The following is a 17,764-nucleotide window of genomic DNA, read 5'->3' as shown; positions in this document are numbered from 1 at the left end:
CACAACAGAACGTAGTACCTTCTAAGTAGTAAAATACGAAACACACACACGATTACTAGTTTTTTCCGAGTACGGATACACATTTTTAAAACGAAATAGATACCACTGGTGATTTCTAAACACATGTCCTCCACCACACCGGATCGACGATGGAATTAACTTTGTCTTTCAGCAAATACTCGGAAGAGCGCTCATACTCATGTGTCATTGATTAGATTATCAAATGTTCCTTTCGTGATGAAAGTTCGAAACTGATCAATAATAACTAGTAGAAGCACCAAATTTGAACAACGTACCTATGACAGTTCCAAGTTTAGAGCGTTCAAGTATATCGGACACAAATGCCACAGTAGAAAATATGATAGTATAGACACTGACCTATCCACTGCTATTGGCTAGACTGAGGACACTGTTTGTCTGCAGTGGCGTGATGTAAAAAGATGTCACTTGGTAAAAAGTGATGAACTCGTCCAACATTTCCGCAAGCGAAACATCGAAATGGTACATGCCAGATGAATGCACTGTACTTGACTGAGGAACTGCAGTGTTCTTTCTTAAAAGATCCCACCATGCCATCACTGTTCTTGGCTACTGTGCAGGAAATGTCATACGGACCATAAGGTAACCCCCACGCTCGGCTATCGTAACGTCCCGCGACACTTTCTGTGACGTCAGCATCCCGGACTGAAGCAAGTGTATGTGCGGTTTCCTACACCTGGAACCGGAGGCGCCTGACACGCGGGGCCGGCTGCGCCGCGGCGCTTGCCGGCGACAGCGTGGCCGCACCGACGCCGACACCGACGCCGGCGCCGGCGCCGCCCTCCGTCCGCTACAAGTCGCACGCCGGGATGCGGAATGCCGGCCGGCAGAAGCGCGCCTTGGCGGCGGCACGCGGCTTGTCGCGCTCGTCGGCGCCGACCGTCGTCGTGGTCGTCGGCGGGGAGTCCTCGTCCTCGACGGCGGCCAGCCGCTGCAGCTTGTGGCGGCGCGCCACGGGCGGCTCGGCGCCGCTCAGCGACAGCGAGCTGGAGGACGAGTGCGAGCGCAGCAGCGCGTCCGCCACGACGCCGCTGTCGACAGTGACGTCGCTGCGTGCCGAGTCCTGCCGCACGGCGCTGCCGCCGGCGCTCGACCCCGAGTCCTGGCGCCAGTCCGCGGGCACCCCAGAGGATGCGGACCTGGCCGACGGCGGCGGCGAGGCCACGACTACGGACGCCGCCGGTATGGCCAATGCGTGCTCCAGGGACGTCTCCTACAATACAATACACGTCGGAATAACGTCAGGTGCATACACCTAAAGTTAAGCACATGTGCATAATGAAGAGGCGAAAGGAGATGATGATGATGATGATGACGGGGAAGACAATAGAGGTTTCTTGGGGCACCTAACATTGACATTCAACGCCTAATACTAAATTCTAATGAGTTAATTGAATGGTTAAAAACTTGTACTACATTACACCTTAATAAATATTCCTAACATTTCTTTCTTTCATTCCCCTGCCCCATATGGGCAGGGGAGGGCTGTCAGCGGCACAATCCGCCGCTCTTCAGCCGACTCACATGACAACTAAAACAAGAATAAAATGCTACATATATAAGGCGATATAAAAGGGGGACATAAAACAGAGTAACGTGAGATAATGGAGGTAAAAATACACTGACAGGGAGACGTTCATGGGGGGGGGGGGGGCAATTCAAAAAGTCACCATAAAGTAAAAAAACACAGTTGGCAATTCTTAAAACACAATGAAGATACTGAATGCACATGCACAGGTTAAAAGTCAGTCACTGTATTAAAAACACTTCAGAACAACACACTTAAAACCCACTTGGAGTACATACGGTGAAGAGTATAAAACTGCCAGGTGGGACCTGCCGAGGAAAAGGTCGGAGTGGATGGAAAAGGAGGGGAGGGCAAGGGTCACCAGGGGAGGTGGCGGGATGAAGAGAGTAGGGGCTTCTAGGGGCTTCACCAGGTGCAAGAAGAAGCAGGAGACTGGTGGGGCAGGAGATGAAGAGGGAAGACAAGGCAGGAGGGAGTGCAGAGACACTGAAAGGGAGCACAAGAGAGGGGGGGGAGCAGGAGGGGGAAGCCGCTTGGGAGGGGGAGGGGGAGGAGAGGGAGCCCTGAGGAGGAGGCAGGAAGATGGGGTTAGAGTTGGTAGGAAGGGTATTCCTAACACCTTATACACATATATACACTCGTAGCCCTCACACCCGTGTGCGGTCTCACACGCGCGCACACACACACACACAGGGTGGTCCATTGATAGTGACCGGGCCAAATATCTCACGAAATAAGCATCAAACGAAAAAACTACAAGTAACGAAACTCGTATAGCTTGAAGGGGAAACCAAATGGCGCTATGGTTGGCCCGCTAGATGGCGCTGCCGTAGGTCAAATGGATATCAACTGCGTTTTTTAAAATAGGAACCCCCATTTTTATTACATATTCGTGTAGTACGTAAAGAAATATGAATGTTTTAGTGGGACCATTTTTTTCGCTTTATGATAGATGGCGCTGTAAGAGACACAAACGTATAAGTACGTGGTATCACGTAACATTCCGCCAGTGCGGACGGTATTAGCTTCGTGACACATTACCCGTGTTAGAATGGACCGCTTACCAATTTCGGAAAAGGTCGATATCGTGTTGATGTAGGGCTATTGCGATCAAAATGACCAACGGGCGTGTGCTATGTATGCTGCTCGCTATCCTGGACGACATCGTCCAAGTGTCCGGACCGTTCGTCGGATAGTTACGCTATTTAAGGAAACAGAAAGTGTTCAGCCACATGTGAAACGTCAACCACGACCTGCAACAAATGATGATGCCCAAGTAGGTGTTTTAGCTGCTGTCGCGGGTAATTCGCACATCAGTAGCAGACAAATTGCCCGAGAATCGGGAATCTCAAAAACGTCGGTGTTGAGAATGCTACATCAACATCGATTGCACTCGTACCATATTTATATGCATCAGGAATTGGATGGCGGCGACTTTGAACGTCGTGTACAGTACTGCCACTGGGCACAAGAGAAATTACGGGACGATGACAAATTTTCTGCACGCGTTCTATTTAGCGACGAAGCGTCATTCACCAACAGCGGTAACGTAAACCGGCATAATGTGCACTATTGGGCAACGGAAAATCCACGATGGCTGTGACAAGTGCCGGCCAAGCACTGCCATCCTGCCGATGCAGTGCAAAGAAGGACCTCTTGCAGAAAGGGCCATGCAGTTTCTACATTGTGTGGCCATGGATTTGTTGTTGTCAACACGGCTGTATGCAGCATGTTGGCACAACAAGTGAGCTCCTAAGATGCACAAATAGCCGTCAATTTGAACAGAGGTATCAGCAGTCCAACAGTGTCTACTATGACTATGACGTTGGGCTTCCATCGCCACACGTTCTTCTAGCACTAAGCCCTCCTTACTGGACTTGATGCCTTTCCACTGGTGGGCCACCTCTATGCTCAATCCAGCAACTGGTGGACTCGTGCCCTGTAGGCCAACAGGTCTAGACTGGGACGGTATAGCCAGTCACCCTTTTGCACTGGTATGGACACCGTGGTGCCACACGCCGTCATTCGCAGGACCGAGATCCACTACCAAAGCCTGTCATCCCCTGAAAATATTTTGGCAGTCTTCCGCTCCGTAGCCGTACAGCAACTAAGTGAGGCTTGCGCCTCAGCGAGCACCAGGTTTCAGCATTCCTGAGCGTACACGTCACGTCCTACTTGCCGACAGCTCGCCGCACACCGTGCGCCATCCTCAGCATGTGCTGAGAGGGAGCGGGGCCGCCACGCCGCAAAACTATGAGTGTCGTCACATGAGTTTTAACAACATATTTAATTTTTTATGTTGTTTATCTGAGCTGCCACCAGCACGCATCTTCGCCATGACCCACCGCTGCAACCGAGTCCTGCAAATATGTGGCCCTTCTCATCACCAGGTCTATTCCACTGTAAACAAGAAAGGAAAAGAAGATGACAGAATCATACCAATCGAAAGACGAATTTAAAAGGGAATCAATTCCACGAACATCAGAGACTGGCCTGAGGAGGGACTGGTCATCCCACCAGAGTACGAAACGAGAGCAAGCAGACTGACTGTGGTGAGGTACGTCACTGTAGAACAATTGGTTTCACCGACAACAGCTATTATCCATAACTGTCAGCCAGTCATCCTCCTACAGTTGCTTGGCATCTCAGTACCGAGGTGGGGCTGCGCGCTTGCACTGTTGCAACAGAGCAAAGGAAATCTGTTTTTCTGATCATTTTCTCTACTGGGTGCATTAGTTATAGAGCTGAGAGAATCAGAGCTGATAAATTTCTTTCCTCGATAGCACCTCATCTGTGTCATTCCCTACGAGATCCTATGCAGCTTAGCATTAAATACAGTGATTTTATCTGAAGCGCAAAATATGTATACATGTAACAAGATGAAGTATCGCACGTTCTTCAACAACCAACCGTGGCATTCTCGCCTTTCCGTCTGCCCCATGAATTTCACAGTCAACGTTGAGCATTTAGTATTAGGCACGTTCATGAGTACCGATTTCTCATCAAAGTGTTCATTATCAGTGTCAGTATGAAAGGAAACTAAGCGCTACAAAAAAAAGTGATCAGAACAGTGTTTCCTTCCGGCGTCTGGAATTCTGCCGCGGCGTGATTGCCTCAAAATGTAGGGGTTGCGAGCTGATTTTCTCCCAGAAAGCGATATGGACAGCATAGAAAGGCAACTTTCTTTCCTTATGGGGAACGAATTGCAGATTCACGTTTGTTCGTGTATCGGTTCTAGTTAGATACATTAAGAAACTATGAAAATGTACTTCCGTCGTTTCCCGCCACACTGAACAGTTATTATCATTACATCTAGTCTCCAAAAATAGTCAATCAATCGGAAACAGAAAAGTACGCAGAACGATTATACATTGAGTGATTCAGTGTCTACTTCATAGGATGGATCGGATTAAGTATTAATCACAAATATATACAGGCCTTTTATTGAAAAAAAAGTTTCAAACGATTCTAATACATGAATTACAATAGGCATTTATCCTTAATTAATGCATCGCTAGTCAGTATATTGGACATTTCGCATTGCCACTAAAAATGGCCCTTGAAGTTGTTAATATTGTATAAAGTATGGTTCAAATGGCTCTGATCACTATGGGACTCAACTTCTGAGATCATTAGTCCCCTAGAACTTAGAACTAGTTAAACCTAACTAACCTAAGGACACCACACACATCCATGCCCGAGGCAGGATTCGAACCTGCGATCGTAGCGGTCTCGCGGTTCCAGACTGCAGCGCCTAGAACCGCACGGCCACTTCGGCCGGCCGTATAAAGTATGTTAACTTGGTTTGGAGTAAATCTTAATATGAAGGGCATAATTGCTCTACAGATAATTTTAACGGATTTGTCGTTCCAACATCTTTGAAAGCTCTCGAATGTAATTAAAAATGTAACAGGTTTCACCAAACAAAATTTCGACAGACAAATAGTTATGAACTTCGAGCACATCTCGAAGTATTTGTTTTGAGATTTGTAGGAAACACGAATATCTTCAACTGTTACTTAAAGTGTGTGGTTAACAGACTATTGCATTTACTGGCTATATACGGTCCTAAGAGGCAGAGACTTGTATTGTTACAATATGCTATACCTTATAAAACAAACGCATAATAACGGATTTGCTCTAATACTGAGTAAAGACACTCTAAAATTTAGACATTTAAAACATATATTGTTTAAACAAAGAAAGAAGAAGAGGCGATAGGATTTATAAACATACATTGTCAACTAAGCGCACACTCGCACAGATAGGCTCTCATCGCTGAATGCCTCTGATCTGTATGTATTTCTCATTTAGTGAAATGTCAGAGCAATTGACTTACTGAATATCGGACTGAGAGAAGCTGGGTTTATATCCCAAACTGGAGATGCAGAACGACGTGACTGCACTTCAGATGAGAAGTACCGGTAGTTCTTTTGAATAAGTCCCAAGTGAAGTAATTTTTGATATATGGTTTCTTCTCTACCGCAACCCTATCAGTGATAAGGCACTAAATCTCAAATTTCGTGATTCGTTTCTGGAATACAGTTCATACAGTTTGCTTAACAGATGTACTCACGATGTGAATATAGGAGCACAGACTCAGTTCTATCAAGGCAGCAATTGGTTTGCACACTTTTGAATGAATACGTGCTGTGTTATAGTACATGTGGTATCTTGAAAATCTCATGTTCATCAGAGTGACTTAAATGACATTTCTATGTAAGGCTGCATCAATGTTGTGGCGTGAGTTCAGTGGGAAATTCGTGTGTCTTGTGTTCTCTCACAGCCAACAAACCTGGAGTCCTTCAGAACAGCTGGATGGCTCTTTCTAATTCCAAAGTTAGTAACTGGATATAAGTTATGTGCTATCTTTTTTCGGACTGACAAGACATGCAAATCACGGGAGACACATGGCTCTAGAAAGAGCGACCACGCTCTTTGAACATACTCATTCCTTTGTCACGTCAAAACCTCTTCAAACAGAAATTACAACCTGTGGCCCTGTGGCCAGGCAGGCCAGGCAAATACCTGTGAAATTTCATTACCAGAGCAGTGTGGTGCAAGATCTTAATCTTCACAGTCTGCCACAGTAGAGCTGAAATACCTCAGGCACGGTCTGGCGTTCCACCGCCTCGGTCCTTATGTGTCTAGAGGTGAGGCATGGTCACAACAAAGCTGGACAAATCTGCCATGAATACTCCCTGGCCAGGCCTAGCACCAGGTTGACTGCTATTGAAGCTGACACATACTCTGCACCCGTCAATGACCCAATGTGCGATTACATATAGCCAGTATCTACACTTTCTCCTGGTCTATGGTCCACTGCTACACCTGATACTGCCTGAAGTCGAACTAGCGTCATCCACCTCGGCCTGTCTCCAGCGTGGCTCCAGTTGACGTCTGGTCATCTCCAGGGGGTCTTGGGTTTGAAGCCAGTGCACTACATGCCTGAGTCTCTGAGGAAGCAGCCTGCTCTTCTACACCTGCGCCTGTGGAATGGCCGACACCTGAAGTGTCTCCTGCACTTTGCTGAAAGACCTCGGAGCTGCCTTAGCGTCCTCATCTGCTGCAAGACGGCACACTGTCTTGTGTTTTGCTGATGTAGCCACGGCTGTCTGGTGTGTTTTATTTGAGGCCATCAGGCACTGCATGAGAGTCTCAATGAATGAAATTTTGACTGCTGATGGAGCATTTCTGATTTTGTGTCTGTCGAATAACTGGTAGTAGGCATTCTACGTCCTGCATGGAGTAAATCCATCAACCTGGCGTATATTACTGCCCACAACCCCTATGGTTGTTACACATTGTTATGTAACTCAGTAGATTGGTTTCCAGTGGTAGCCGAATTGGCGATTATCTTTGTGGACAATGTTTCCTGGGGACGGCGGTACTCCCTGATCTATTTTCTGCTTTCCCACTTTGACCATGCTCTCTTGAACGCTACTTCCTTGCCCAGTATGGACCAGATCAACTCACTTGAAGAAGGTCAACATGAGCCTTAACAGACTGTGTCAAACCAAAACAGGATGTATGAAACCAACAACCCCGCGAATGTTTTATAGAGCCACTGGTCTTGCGAGTCCCAGCTACCAACAAACATTCATGAATTCACAGAGAGGCTCAGACAAGCTATCGATGTTTGATATTCTCTCTTTAGTACTGAGTGCGAGCCTGAATGATTAAGATTCCGTAAAAGATTCCGAAATACAGCCATTGAAGAATCATAACCTGACTGTCCACCAGCAACAGTAGTGCCTGGAAGCTCCACAACAGACTGGAAAACCTGAAGGACCCTGAACCACTCAACAGGGTGTAAGGTGGCGTGGTCCCCTGACCTTCATTTCTTACATATTCTGTCCTCACAATCGTATTCTGCACACCAAGACGCTTCATTCGAACCCAAACTCGATAAGGTAGAGTCAATTTTGTATGAATTCATGTAAGTGATATGCAAATCTAATAAGTAAATCGCAAGTGCGCACTGAGGTTGGAAAAGCCGAGGCTGGCGTACACAACATGGTGGCCACAGGAATTTTCGTTCTAAAGAGGAAACCAGCCCGCTGGGACGACCGTCCCTTCAGAGGGCTGGGTCAACAACATACCTACTTAGGCCGAAGCGATCGCCCAGAGAGAAGACAGCTTTTGCCAGAACGAAGGGATAACGTCCCCCGTGTTCGACTTAAAATCAAATTCCACTACATTGTGTGGGAACGCTCAGAAGACGCATTTTTTCATGTACCGACTGCGTAGTTGCAGAGTTCTCACAGGAGGACAGTATACGCCTAATGGAGATGCTACAGATTTCCGCATCGGTCGACTCTAACGAAACGTCACTCTCCCGTTTAAAAGAGCAACGCTGATTGGCGGAATATTTCTGACGCAAACAGCCAGAGGAGTGAGGGAAGACAGCGAATGATATATCCTTGCAACTTTTCCAGAGAAAGGGGCCGTTCCGTTGTCGCTCTTGGAGTGGGAACACGGAACGAGAGCGAGTGCGCTCGTACCTGTACGGAAAGAGGGAGGAACAAAGTCTCTCCTCAGTACTTCACTGGAAGAGCATCTGTGTCGTTAAAGAGTATTGGAGTGACTTTCTACATTGAGCCGCTCGCGATAAAGCGTTGTTCACTGTGTTGGCCGCCACACTTATTGTGAGGTGTGAACACGGACAGAGTACTAGTTGAACGCCTGCGAGCGAGTATTGAGTGGTATTGCGGTGAACTGGTTATCTGACCGGTGTACCACGCCAATAGTTAGACTAGGGGCGTATAGGAGTCCTTGACTTCAGCAAGGCATAGGGAGAGTTTAATTGGCGAAGGTCAATCCAGACAGAAAAAGATAGTTCCGTTATTTGACAGCAGCGAGCGACGCCGGCAGCAATCGTCACAGCTCACGATATTGTGCGCTACAGCGTATGCGAGCCCCATCTGTCCTCCCTAACAGTACACTTCACTACATTTCTCACGCAACAGCCTTGACCATACATAGAAAAGTTATTCAAATTGTGTAGGTGTGGGTCTCAGTCATTCTGCCGAATAAATAACATTCTTAAAGAAAAGGGAGAAAAGAAACTTTCCATACTCTGTAAAATAATAGCATTCCTATCCATAAGAGGCACTCTACTGTTCCGAAAAGCACCCTGAAATTTATTATCATTTTATAAGAAAAAGTTTCGCTTGATTTCTCAGAATTTTTTTTTAATAAATAATATTTTTCGTTCGTTTAATGTGTTTCTTACACTAACTAGCAATATTCCCATTCCCAAGTATACCACTAGTGACGTAAGAATATATAGAATATTTTTGTGACTTTTCCTTACAGCAGACGTCTCCAGAAGATATTTGTTGCTGAATGTTTTTCAAGCAGTTCTTGTTGGTACATTAGGCGCGTCTGTCTGACTTCTGTAGTAGTGTGAGGTGGAAACTGTTTCTTGCAGGAGCCAAAGGGTACTTGTTAGATCAATCCATTGCGCAACTTGACAAAATAAAGCCCACACACTCACAAGGGGTAGCCCCAGTGGATGACAGTGCGATTGTGGTGCTGTCCAAGAGATGAAACACCTCCTGGCCTGTCCAACCTGTTCCTAGAGATGCAAACTCGACGATTTGTGCCTGGACAAGAAAGAGGCCCTGAACATGCCACAATACTGGGCTGAAAGACTCCGATTTGTATCAATACATAAGAAAGTAAAGTAATTAAGCCAGACTAGTGCGTATCTACTGTGTGTTGATCCATGCAGTTCGGTTGGTACATAAATGTCTTGTCATGTGTGTATCCCTGGCCACTCTGTTAGAGATAAGACGTCGGAGCATCACCTGGAAGAAGGTGGGCGCGGACCGCGGCAGCGGCCTGTAGAGCTGCAGCGCGGTGGCGGCCGTGTGGTCGCCCATCTCGATGAGGTCGGCGGCGCCGGCGCCGGCGTCGGTGGCTCCCGGGCCGAGCAGCGCGGCGTGTCGCGGCGTGTCGGCGTCGCTGCCGGTGAACTCGTCGCCCGAGCTGCCGGTGCCGGCGCGCGCCAGCCTCAGCCGCTGCCGCCGCTGCGCCGCCGCCGACGAGGCGACCGCGAGCGCGGGCGGGTCCGTCTCGGCGGCCACGGTGCCGCCGGGCCCGTCCCTGAGCAGCGGGTGGCCGCTGCCCGAGGACGAGTCAGAGTTCTGGCGCACGCACGCCTGGCAGCGGCGCGCCGGCAGGAACGCCAGCCGGAACGTGACGCTCTCGCGCCGCGACCGGCCGCCCCTCACGTCTGCCCTGCCGGACGGCGTCGCCGACTCTGCCGCCGGCAACGCCTCTTCCTCCTGCTGCTGCTGCTGCTGCTGGGCGGCGCCGCCCGCAGCACCGCTCCGCTGCGGCGAGTGGGAAGCCGATGTGCGACCCTGATAGATAGAGAGCGGGGTAACCGCCTGGCCCTTTGTAATCGTTGTAGGGTATATTATTTCTTCAATGGCTTTCACTGAAATCCTGCATTGTAACTGGAGCTCGTGATCCATTTTAAACATTTTTGGTTTATTCACAAATCCCTTGTTCGCCTTTGGTGCAGTTATGATAGTGAACCACATTCGATTACAATGAGTCATCATCAGACACAGTAAATTACTACGAATGAGATTTTCACTCTGCAGCGGAGAGTGCGCTGATATGAAACTTCCTGGCAGACTAAACTGTGTGACGGACCGAGACTCGAACTCGGGACCTTTGCCTTTCGCGGGCAAGTGCTCTACCAACTGAGCTACCCAAGCATGACTCACGCCCCATCCTCACAGATGTAAGGTCCTCGGGACCTTTGCCTTTCGCGGGCAAGTGCTCTACCAACTGAGCTACCCAAGCACGACTCACGCCCCGTCCTCACAGATGTAAAGGCTCAAATGGCTCTGAGCACTATGGGACTTAACATCTGTGGTCATCAGTCCCCTAGAACTTAGAACTACTTAAACCTAACTAACCTAAGGACATCATACACATCCATGCCCGAGACAGGATTCGAACCTGCGACCGTAGCAGTCGCGCGGTTCCGGACTGCGCGCCTAGAACCGCTAGACCACCGCGGCCGGCACAGATGTAAAGCTGTGAGGACGGGGCGTGAGTAGTGCTTGGGTAGCTCAGTTGGTAGAGCACTTGCCCGCGAAAGGCAAAGGTCCCGAGTTCGATTCTCGGTCCGGCACACAGTTTTAATCTGCCAGGAAGTTTCAAATTATTACGATTTTACGTAGTCTGAGATGAGGATTTGGCATTTTACTTTCGTGACAACATACTGGTTTTGATGACGCTTCGTTATAGCCGAATTCTGGTAACCTTTTGGAGTCATCAGTCTTTCTGTCTGGTTTGATGCGACCTGCCACGAATTCCGTCTTCGCCCTCATTCACTTACTGGACGTATTCCAATCTCTATCTTCCTCTGCAGTTTTTACCCTCTACAACTCCCTCCAGTGCAATGAAAAGTAATTCTGTGATGTCTTAACAGATGTCGTATCATCCTGTCCATTCTTCTTGTCATTGTTTCCATACCTTCCTTTTTTCTCCATATCCACAGAGAGCTTCTATATTCCTTTCCTTATCAGTCCACCTAATTTTGAATATTTTCCTGTAGTATCGCATCTAAATGCTTCGATTCTCTTCTTTTCCAGTTTTCCCTCCCTCCATATTTCACTACCGTATAATACTGTGCTCCAAACCTACATTCTCATAAATTTCTTCCTCAAATTAAGGCCTATGTTTGATACTAGTAAACTTCTTTTGTCCAGGAATCCCGTTTTTGCCAGTGCTGGTGTGTAGTTTATTTCCTCCTTGCCCCATCCGTCAAGGGTTATTTTGGTGTCTAGGTAGTAGAATTTTTTAACTTCCTCTACTTCGTGATCCTTAGTTCTGATGTTAAGTTTCTCGCTGTTCTCATTTATGCAGCTACTCATTACTTTCGTCTTTCTTCGATTTACTCTCAGTTCATGTTGTGTACCCACTACACTGTTCCATTCCATTCAGCAGATCATGTAATTCTTCTTCACTTTCACTGAGGGTAGCAATGTCCCAGTGAATCTTATCACTGATATCCTTGCACCTTGAATTAAAATTCCACTCTTGAACCTTTCTTTTATTTCTGTCATTGCTTCTTCAGTGTATAGATTGAACTGTGGGGGCGGAAGAGTACATCCCTGTCTTACGCCTTTTTTAATACCAGTTCTTCTTTCTTGGTCTTCCACTCTTACTGAGTGTCAAAAGTGTACCAAATGCGATCGATGGGTATCGTTTTCTCCCCTTATTCTCGCGGATTGTTTCAGTTAATTCATTGCGCATTTGCGTGACATCGGGTTTCTATTTGCTTATGTTTGCAGCTTTTTTGTCTATTTGAAGCAAACGTTATGTAGTTGCTAAACGCACATGTATTTCTGTCACATCCAAATGAGCTAAGTAAGTTTAGAATTTTTTTATCAAATTGTTAAGTTGTTGTTATTGAAATAGTTGCCTCGTTTTGTAAAATATTTCCGGTAAATCAGACCTGTTAGAATCTAAGATGCAGTTCTCCATGCTAGTCTACCTTGAACTGCTCTCTTCATCTCTACATAACTGCTGCAATCTACGTGCATTTGAATCTGGTAATTGTAGTCAAGACTTGGTCTCATTCAATAATTTTAGCACAGTACACTTCAGAGCACTAGCAAACTAAAGATTCTTTGATGCCTCATGGTACGTGCTATTTACTAATTCATTTTTACGGTCATGTTGTGCCATACATTTTTATTCTCCCCAGTCTGATTAAGCACCTCCCTGTATTTTACCCCTCTAATCTTCAGAATTACTCTGTAGCACCACATTTCAAAAGTTTCTTCTGTCTTGTTCTCTGATCTAATTGATGTCAATGTTTCACTTCGTTCGAGGCTACATTCCAAAGGAATACCATTAGAAATGAATCCCGACCACTCTATTTTGTACTCGATGCTACAAAATTTCTCTTTGTTTCAAGCGAGTTGATGCTGTTGCCAGTCTCATTTTATGTCCACTTTTCTCAGCAATCATCAGTTATTTTAGTCACCAAATAGCTAAACTCGTCTGCTACTTTTAGTGTTTCATTTCCTAACCTAGTACGCTAACTCTCATCTGAGTTAATTCGACTGTATTCTATCACTCCTCTTTTACTTTTGATAACGTTCATCTTCTGAAGACACTATCCTTTCATTTCAATTGCCCAAATCCTTTGCTCTCTCTGACAGACTTACAAAATCATCGGGAACCTAAAATATTTTCTCAACTGAAGACATACAGCGCTATTTCGTGATGATATTATAAACTGTCAGGGTTGATGTAGAAGGGTACATGTATCAATCTGGGGTAAGGGATTCTGGTCCGGAAACGACCAAGTCGAAAGTTATATATAAGAAAAAAAGTTCTCACACATCTGACAACGGAATACATGTACCGGTACTGTTGTTGGTAAGATTGCAGGGTATGCAACTTTCAGAGGTGCTAGTATGGACGAAGAGAAAGCAATATAACTATAAAACATGAGATCTAACATCCATATCTGTAAGAGCTATGGGTACTTATTCATCTTCGCTCTTCTATGATAGCTCTTAAGGTACTCATTTTAGAGCTCGTAATTTTCGGTGACTTTTTCTTATTTTTGTCCATAGGCCTACTACATTCTCCGAAGATATAGAAGCAAAGATCTTGCAGTAGAAAAGTAGGACTCTGACCGACCAAGTAAAATTTGTGGTAGGTAACATCTTTGAAATATTGTGTCAACAGTGGAGCTCACACATGGCAGAACATTAACCCGTTACTATACGTGCAGCTGCTTACAACACCAGAATTCAACTGAGCTTCTGATTCCCACATACCTTTCTGTCCTCGATTTCGTCGCCCGGGCTCTCGATGACCTCGTACGTGGCGATGAAGTCCGCAGTGGCGTGCAGCGCCTCAGTGCAGTGTCGGCACTCCCCGGAAGCGGCCGCAGCTGCAGGTATCTGGAAGCTCTGCACGGAGATGCTGTCGCAGAAGGACAGCGACTGGCGGCGCAGTGTGTAGCCATCCTGGGAGGAGCCCAGTGTGGCACCCGTCCCGGCCTGGAACGACCAACGGCCAGCTCCAGATTTCACTCTCTCTCTCTCTCTCTCTCTGTGTGTGTGTCCACCACTTCGTCACAAGAGCCGTTTCGCACTACAGAGTGCAGAGAAACAACAGCGAGAACGCGTACTGTGTTGAGTGGGATATTTGATTCAAGATGCCACATTTAGAGTCTATTTGCGCAGGGCCGTGTGCACATCCTTTGGCTAGTTTGGACGGCAGAGCTGGAGTCCGCTGTCCAGCGTGCAAAGGTACTGTTCAGCCTTCAGATGCTGGACTGGTCACTGTGTAATCCTTGGAGATCGGTTATGACTGGGACATACTAAGCTGGCATAAGAACAGCGAATTTCAAGTTACGTTCGTGTCTCTCAGTTTTTGGTGGAAATACACTTTTGAAAAGCCGTGGCAGGAAACAATAATTTACTGTGATATGGTATTTGGAGAGTTGGATATTGTCAATGAAAACGCTTGAACTATGCATATGAGGCTGACTGGCTGAAAGGCATGAGTGGTAATACAATTACATGGATTTGTTTCGGAGCTGGAGAAGGAGCTTTTATGGAACCAGCAAATTGGGTCGCAGCCAGAAGCCCACATAGGTGTAGATTACGAGTAGCGAATCTTTTCGGTGGAGTTTAAATTTTGAAAGTACCGTGTCTCAAGGTGTGAGGAGCTGAAGTTTAAGAATGTTAAGTGTTACGGCGTAAAGTGAAGCGCGGGAGCGCCAGTCGTGAACGATATCGCAGAGATGGCTGTGAGAAGGCGTCAGCCAACTGCACGCTGACCGCCCCTCTAAAAAAATGGTTCAAATGGCTCAAAGCACTATGGGACTTAACATCTGAGGCCACCAGTCCCCTAGACTAATAACTGCTTAAACCTAACTAACCTATGGACATCACACACATCCACGCCCGAGGCAGAATTCGAACCTGCGACCGTAGCAGCAGCACGGTTCCGGACTGAAGCGCCTAGAACCGCTCGGCCACAGAGGCCGGCTGATCGCCCCTCTCCAGGACGACAATGCGACAGCAGCGGCCTCTATCCGAAGAGAACATAAGTGACGCCCGACTGGATGCAGCTCAGTGGAAGAAAAGCTTCAAGACTAGCGACCTGAATAGAAGCGTCAATTGTATTACTTCACTTGTATTAGCATTGTTATACTGAAGAACCTTGTTTATTTCGAATGTCGCCCTTTGCTTGCGACACATCTATGTAATTTTGAAAGTTAAGTATTGCCATTTACTTTTCGTAATAAAACTCATTAACACGATTTGTTTGAATTGATTGTGTAGCCATCCGAGAAAGCAGGATTCCTAGACAACGATCATTTCATGAATAGGCAGGATTTGATGTTAAGTGTATCAGATCGGGAGTGTACTTCAGTGATCAATAAAGCTGTTACGCCAGTATGGAAAGTTGCGGAAGACTTTGAAAGTTCGTTCTATTTCGCAGGCGCGTATTTCCGCTTAAGCCATTGGTTTCTAGAGGAGTGTTGGATTTTAGTGAGTGATCACATGTTTGATAAGAAAAGGCTGCGTAGTCGAGCCTGGGACCATTATGTCTAATAGAAAACACTTAATTCAGTTCGTTCCCCTAGGTAACTGTACGTATGGAGTTTTTTGTGTATTTTTTCCGTCTTTTGTCGTTCAACTACTCGTATTGTCTTGTTTTATTTATCGAGATTGTTAGTGCGAGTAGCTAGAAACAAGTTGGATGCTGGTGGAGTGACTGTTTACAGTGCACGTTTCCAATACAGTCTTCGGAGCTCTACACTGTTAAACTGCTGCAGATCATTTGTATAAGGGTCAGTCAAACGGAAACAAGAAATTGAAAAAAGTAGGTAATCGACTTAATTGTTAAAATATTTATCCCACAATGTGATAAGGTGGTCAGTGTCTTCATGTGAATCTGTTTGCGGTTGCCTGGGAAACACGATTGTACCCATGCGTGCACCTCTTCCTCCGAAGCAAGTCGACAGCCACGAATGTCTTCCTTCAGGGTTCCAAAAACATGAAAATCGCATGGAGAGATCGGGATCGGGGCTTGATGGAGGATCTGTAACGAGTTTCCAGTTAAATTTCGCAACGTAGTCGAAACAATAGGCACGCCAGCTCCAGGAAAGACCCGCTACTCATTGAATTTCTGCAACACGTCTCCACAATTAACGCACAGCGGTACGTAGACATTTCTCACTTCACATAGAGTCCAAACGCCCAGATATGATGACGGACGGCGTCATTATGCTGCAGAATAACGCCGGCCAACATGTTGCAAACTTTACTCCGATTACACTGCAGAAATTTCGCTGGGAAGCGCTTACACACTCTCCGTTAAGTCCCGATCTCTCGCCATGCGCTTTCATAATTTTTGGAGCCCTGAAGAAAGACATTCGAGGGCGTCGATTTGCTTTGGACGAAAGGATGTACGCCATGATTCAACCATGGTACAGTCGGCCTCCACAAATATATTTCCATGAAGGCACAGACACTCTTATCTTACAGTGGAATATATATATTAACAATTACAACGATTTGTTTTGAAATAATAAACAATGTATATACTGTTTTCCATCTGTCTCGTTTTCATTTGACTGCCCCTTATCAGTGATCTAGGAGAATCCAGTGTCGCGGTTCCAAGCTACTCTGGATTCCCGAATTTACAGTGTAGCAGTGCAGAGGGTTATTCCAGGTCAGATAACAAACGTTTCCTAGTAAATATGCCGAGCCCTACGTCGTGTAATTTGTCTTAAGTTTCGTGTATCCCTTCATCTACGTTCCTACGGGGCTTGCATACGGAAGTGTGTAACGCTGCAAATAATTACAGGATGTCTGCGGAAGAATGGTGAGTATTTAAGAATACGGTAGGTACTATCATTCGAAACAAAAATGTCTGGTAAATATGTGCTGTGAAGTGCATACTTTAAGAGCTATGTGAAACACATCTCTTCTTCTAAACACGTACTCATAGCTCTTAAGATATGCATTTTAGAGCCCATGTTTGCCAGGCATTTCTTTTATTGCTTTGGTGCATGCTACCCCTTCACAAAATATGGAAAGCAAAGAGCTTTTAGTAGAAGCGATTTGTTTCAGAGTATCGAAGATGAAAAAGTGCTCATAATACTTAGTGTATGCATTTTAGAACTAATGTTTACTAGACATTTTTACTCCAAATGATGTTTCAGTCATGTCTCTGAACGTTAAACGTTCCTTATGGGACACCGCGTATATGTTAAAAGTTCGATATAGAAATGAACGGATAATTTCAAGCGATTTTATGTAGTGGCCGAATGGGTCAGTTAAGTCACATGGGAACCAACTTTTATTATGTAGCGTTTAGGTTTTGATGAACAAAACATTTTTGATATGAAGGAAATGATTTGGAATAGATCCATTAGTTGCAATTATAGTTGCACTCTACCAAAACTATGGTTCGATAGTTTTGGTACACTGCATACATGACAAAGTAAATAGTAAGATTACCGGTAGTGTTTTTAGCATCGGTAGGAAAAGAAATGTAAATGAACGTGTAAGGGAGAGACTGGGAGCGTTTATGTAACCCACGCAGTCACTAGTGATGCAAGTACAGCTTACGTGCACAAACTTTAAAAAATACGTATGTAATTATTGCTGATTTTTGTACTCAATAGAA

The 17,764-nt window shown here is 46.0% G+C and overlaps 1 protein-coding gene across 1 annotated transcript in view; it reads right to left on the bottom strand.

Moving 5' to 3' along the window:
* Window positions 1-829: 829 nt before the first annotated feature.
* Window positions 830-17,764, bottom strand: part of LOC126451318 (uncharacterized) — a 123,782-nt gene continuing 106,847 nt past the window's right edge. Inside the window, exons 6-8 of the mRNA XM_050091032.1 lie at window positions 13,891-14,115; window positions 10,006-10,332; window positions 830-1,252 (exon numbers count right to left, since the gene is read on the bottom strand). Of these exons, the coding sequence (XP_049946989.1) occupies window positions 830-1,252; window positions 10,006-10,332; window positions 13,891-14,115 (975 nt within the window). The remainder of the gene's footprint in view (window positions 1,253-10,005; window positions 10,333-13,890; window positions 14,116-17,764) is intronic.

This window comes from Schistocerca serialis, chromosome 1, assembly GCF_023864345.2.
Source record: "Schistocerca serialis cubense isolate TAMUIC-IGC-003099 chromosome 1, iqSchSeri2.2, whole genome shotgun sequence".
Taxonomy (NCBI): Eukaryota; Metazoa; Arthropoda; class Insecta; order Orthoptera; family Acrididae; genus Schistocerca; species Schistocerca serialis.
Note: the sequence above shows the minus strand (reverse complement) of the source record. Positions and strands in the feature narration are given on the sequence as shown.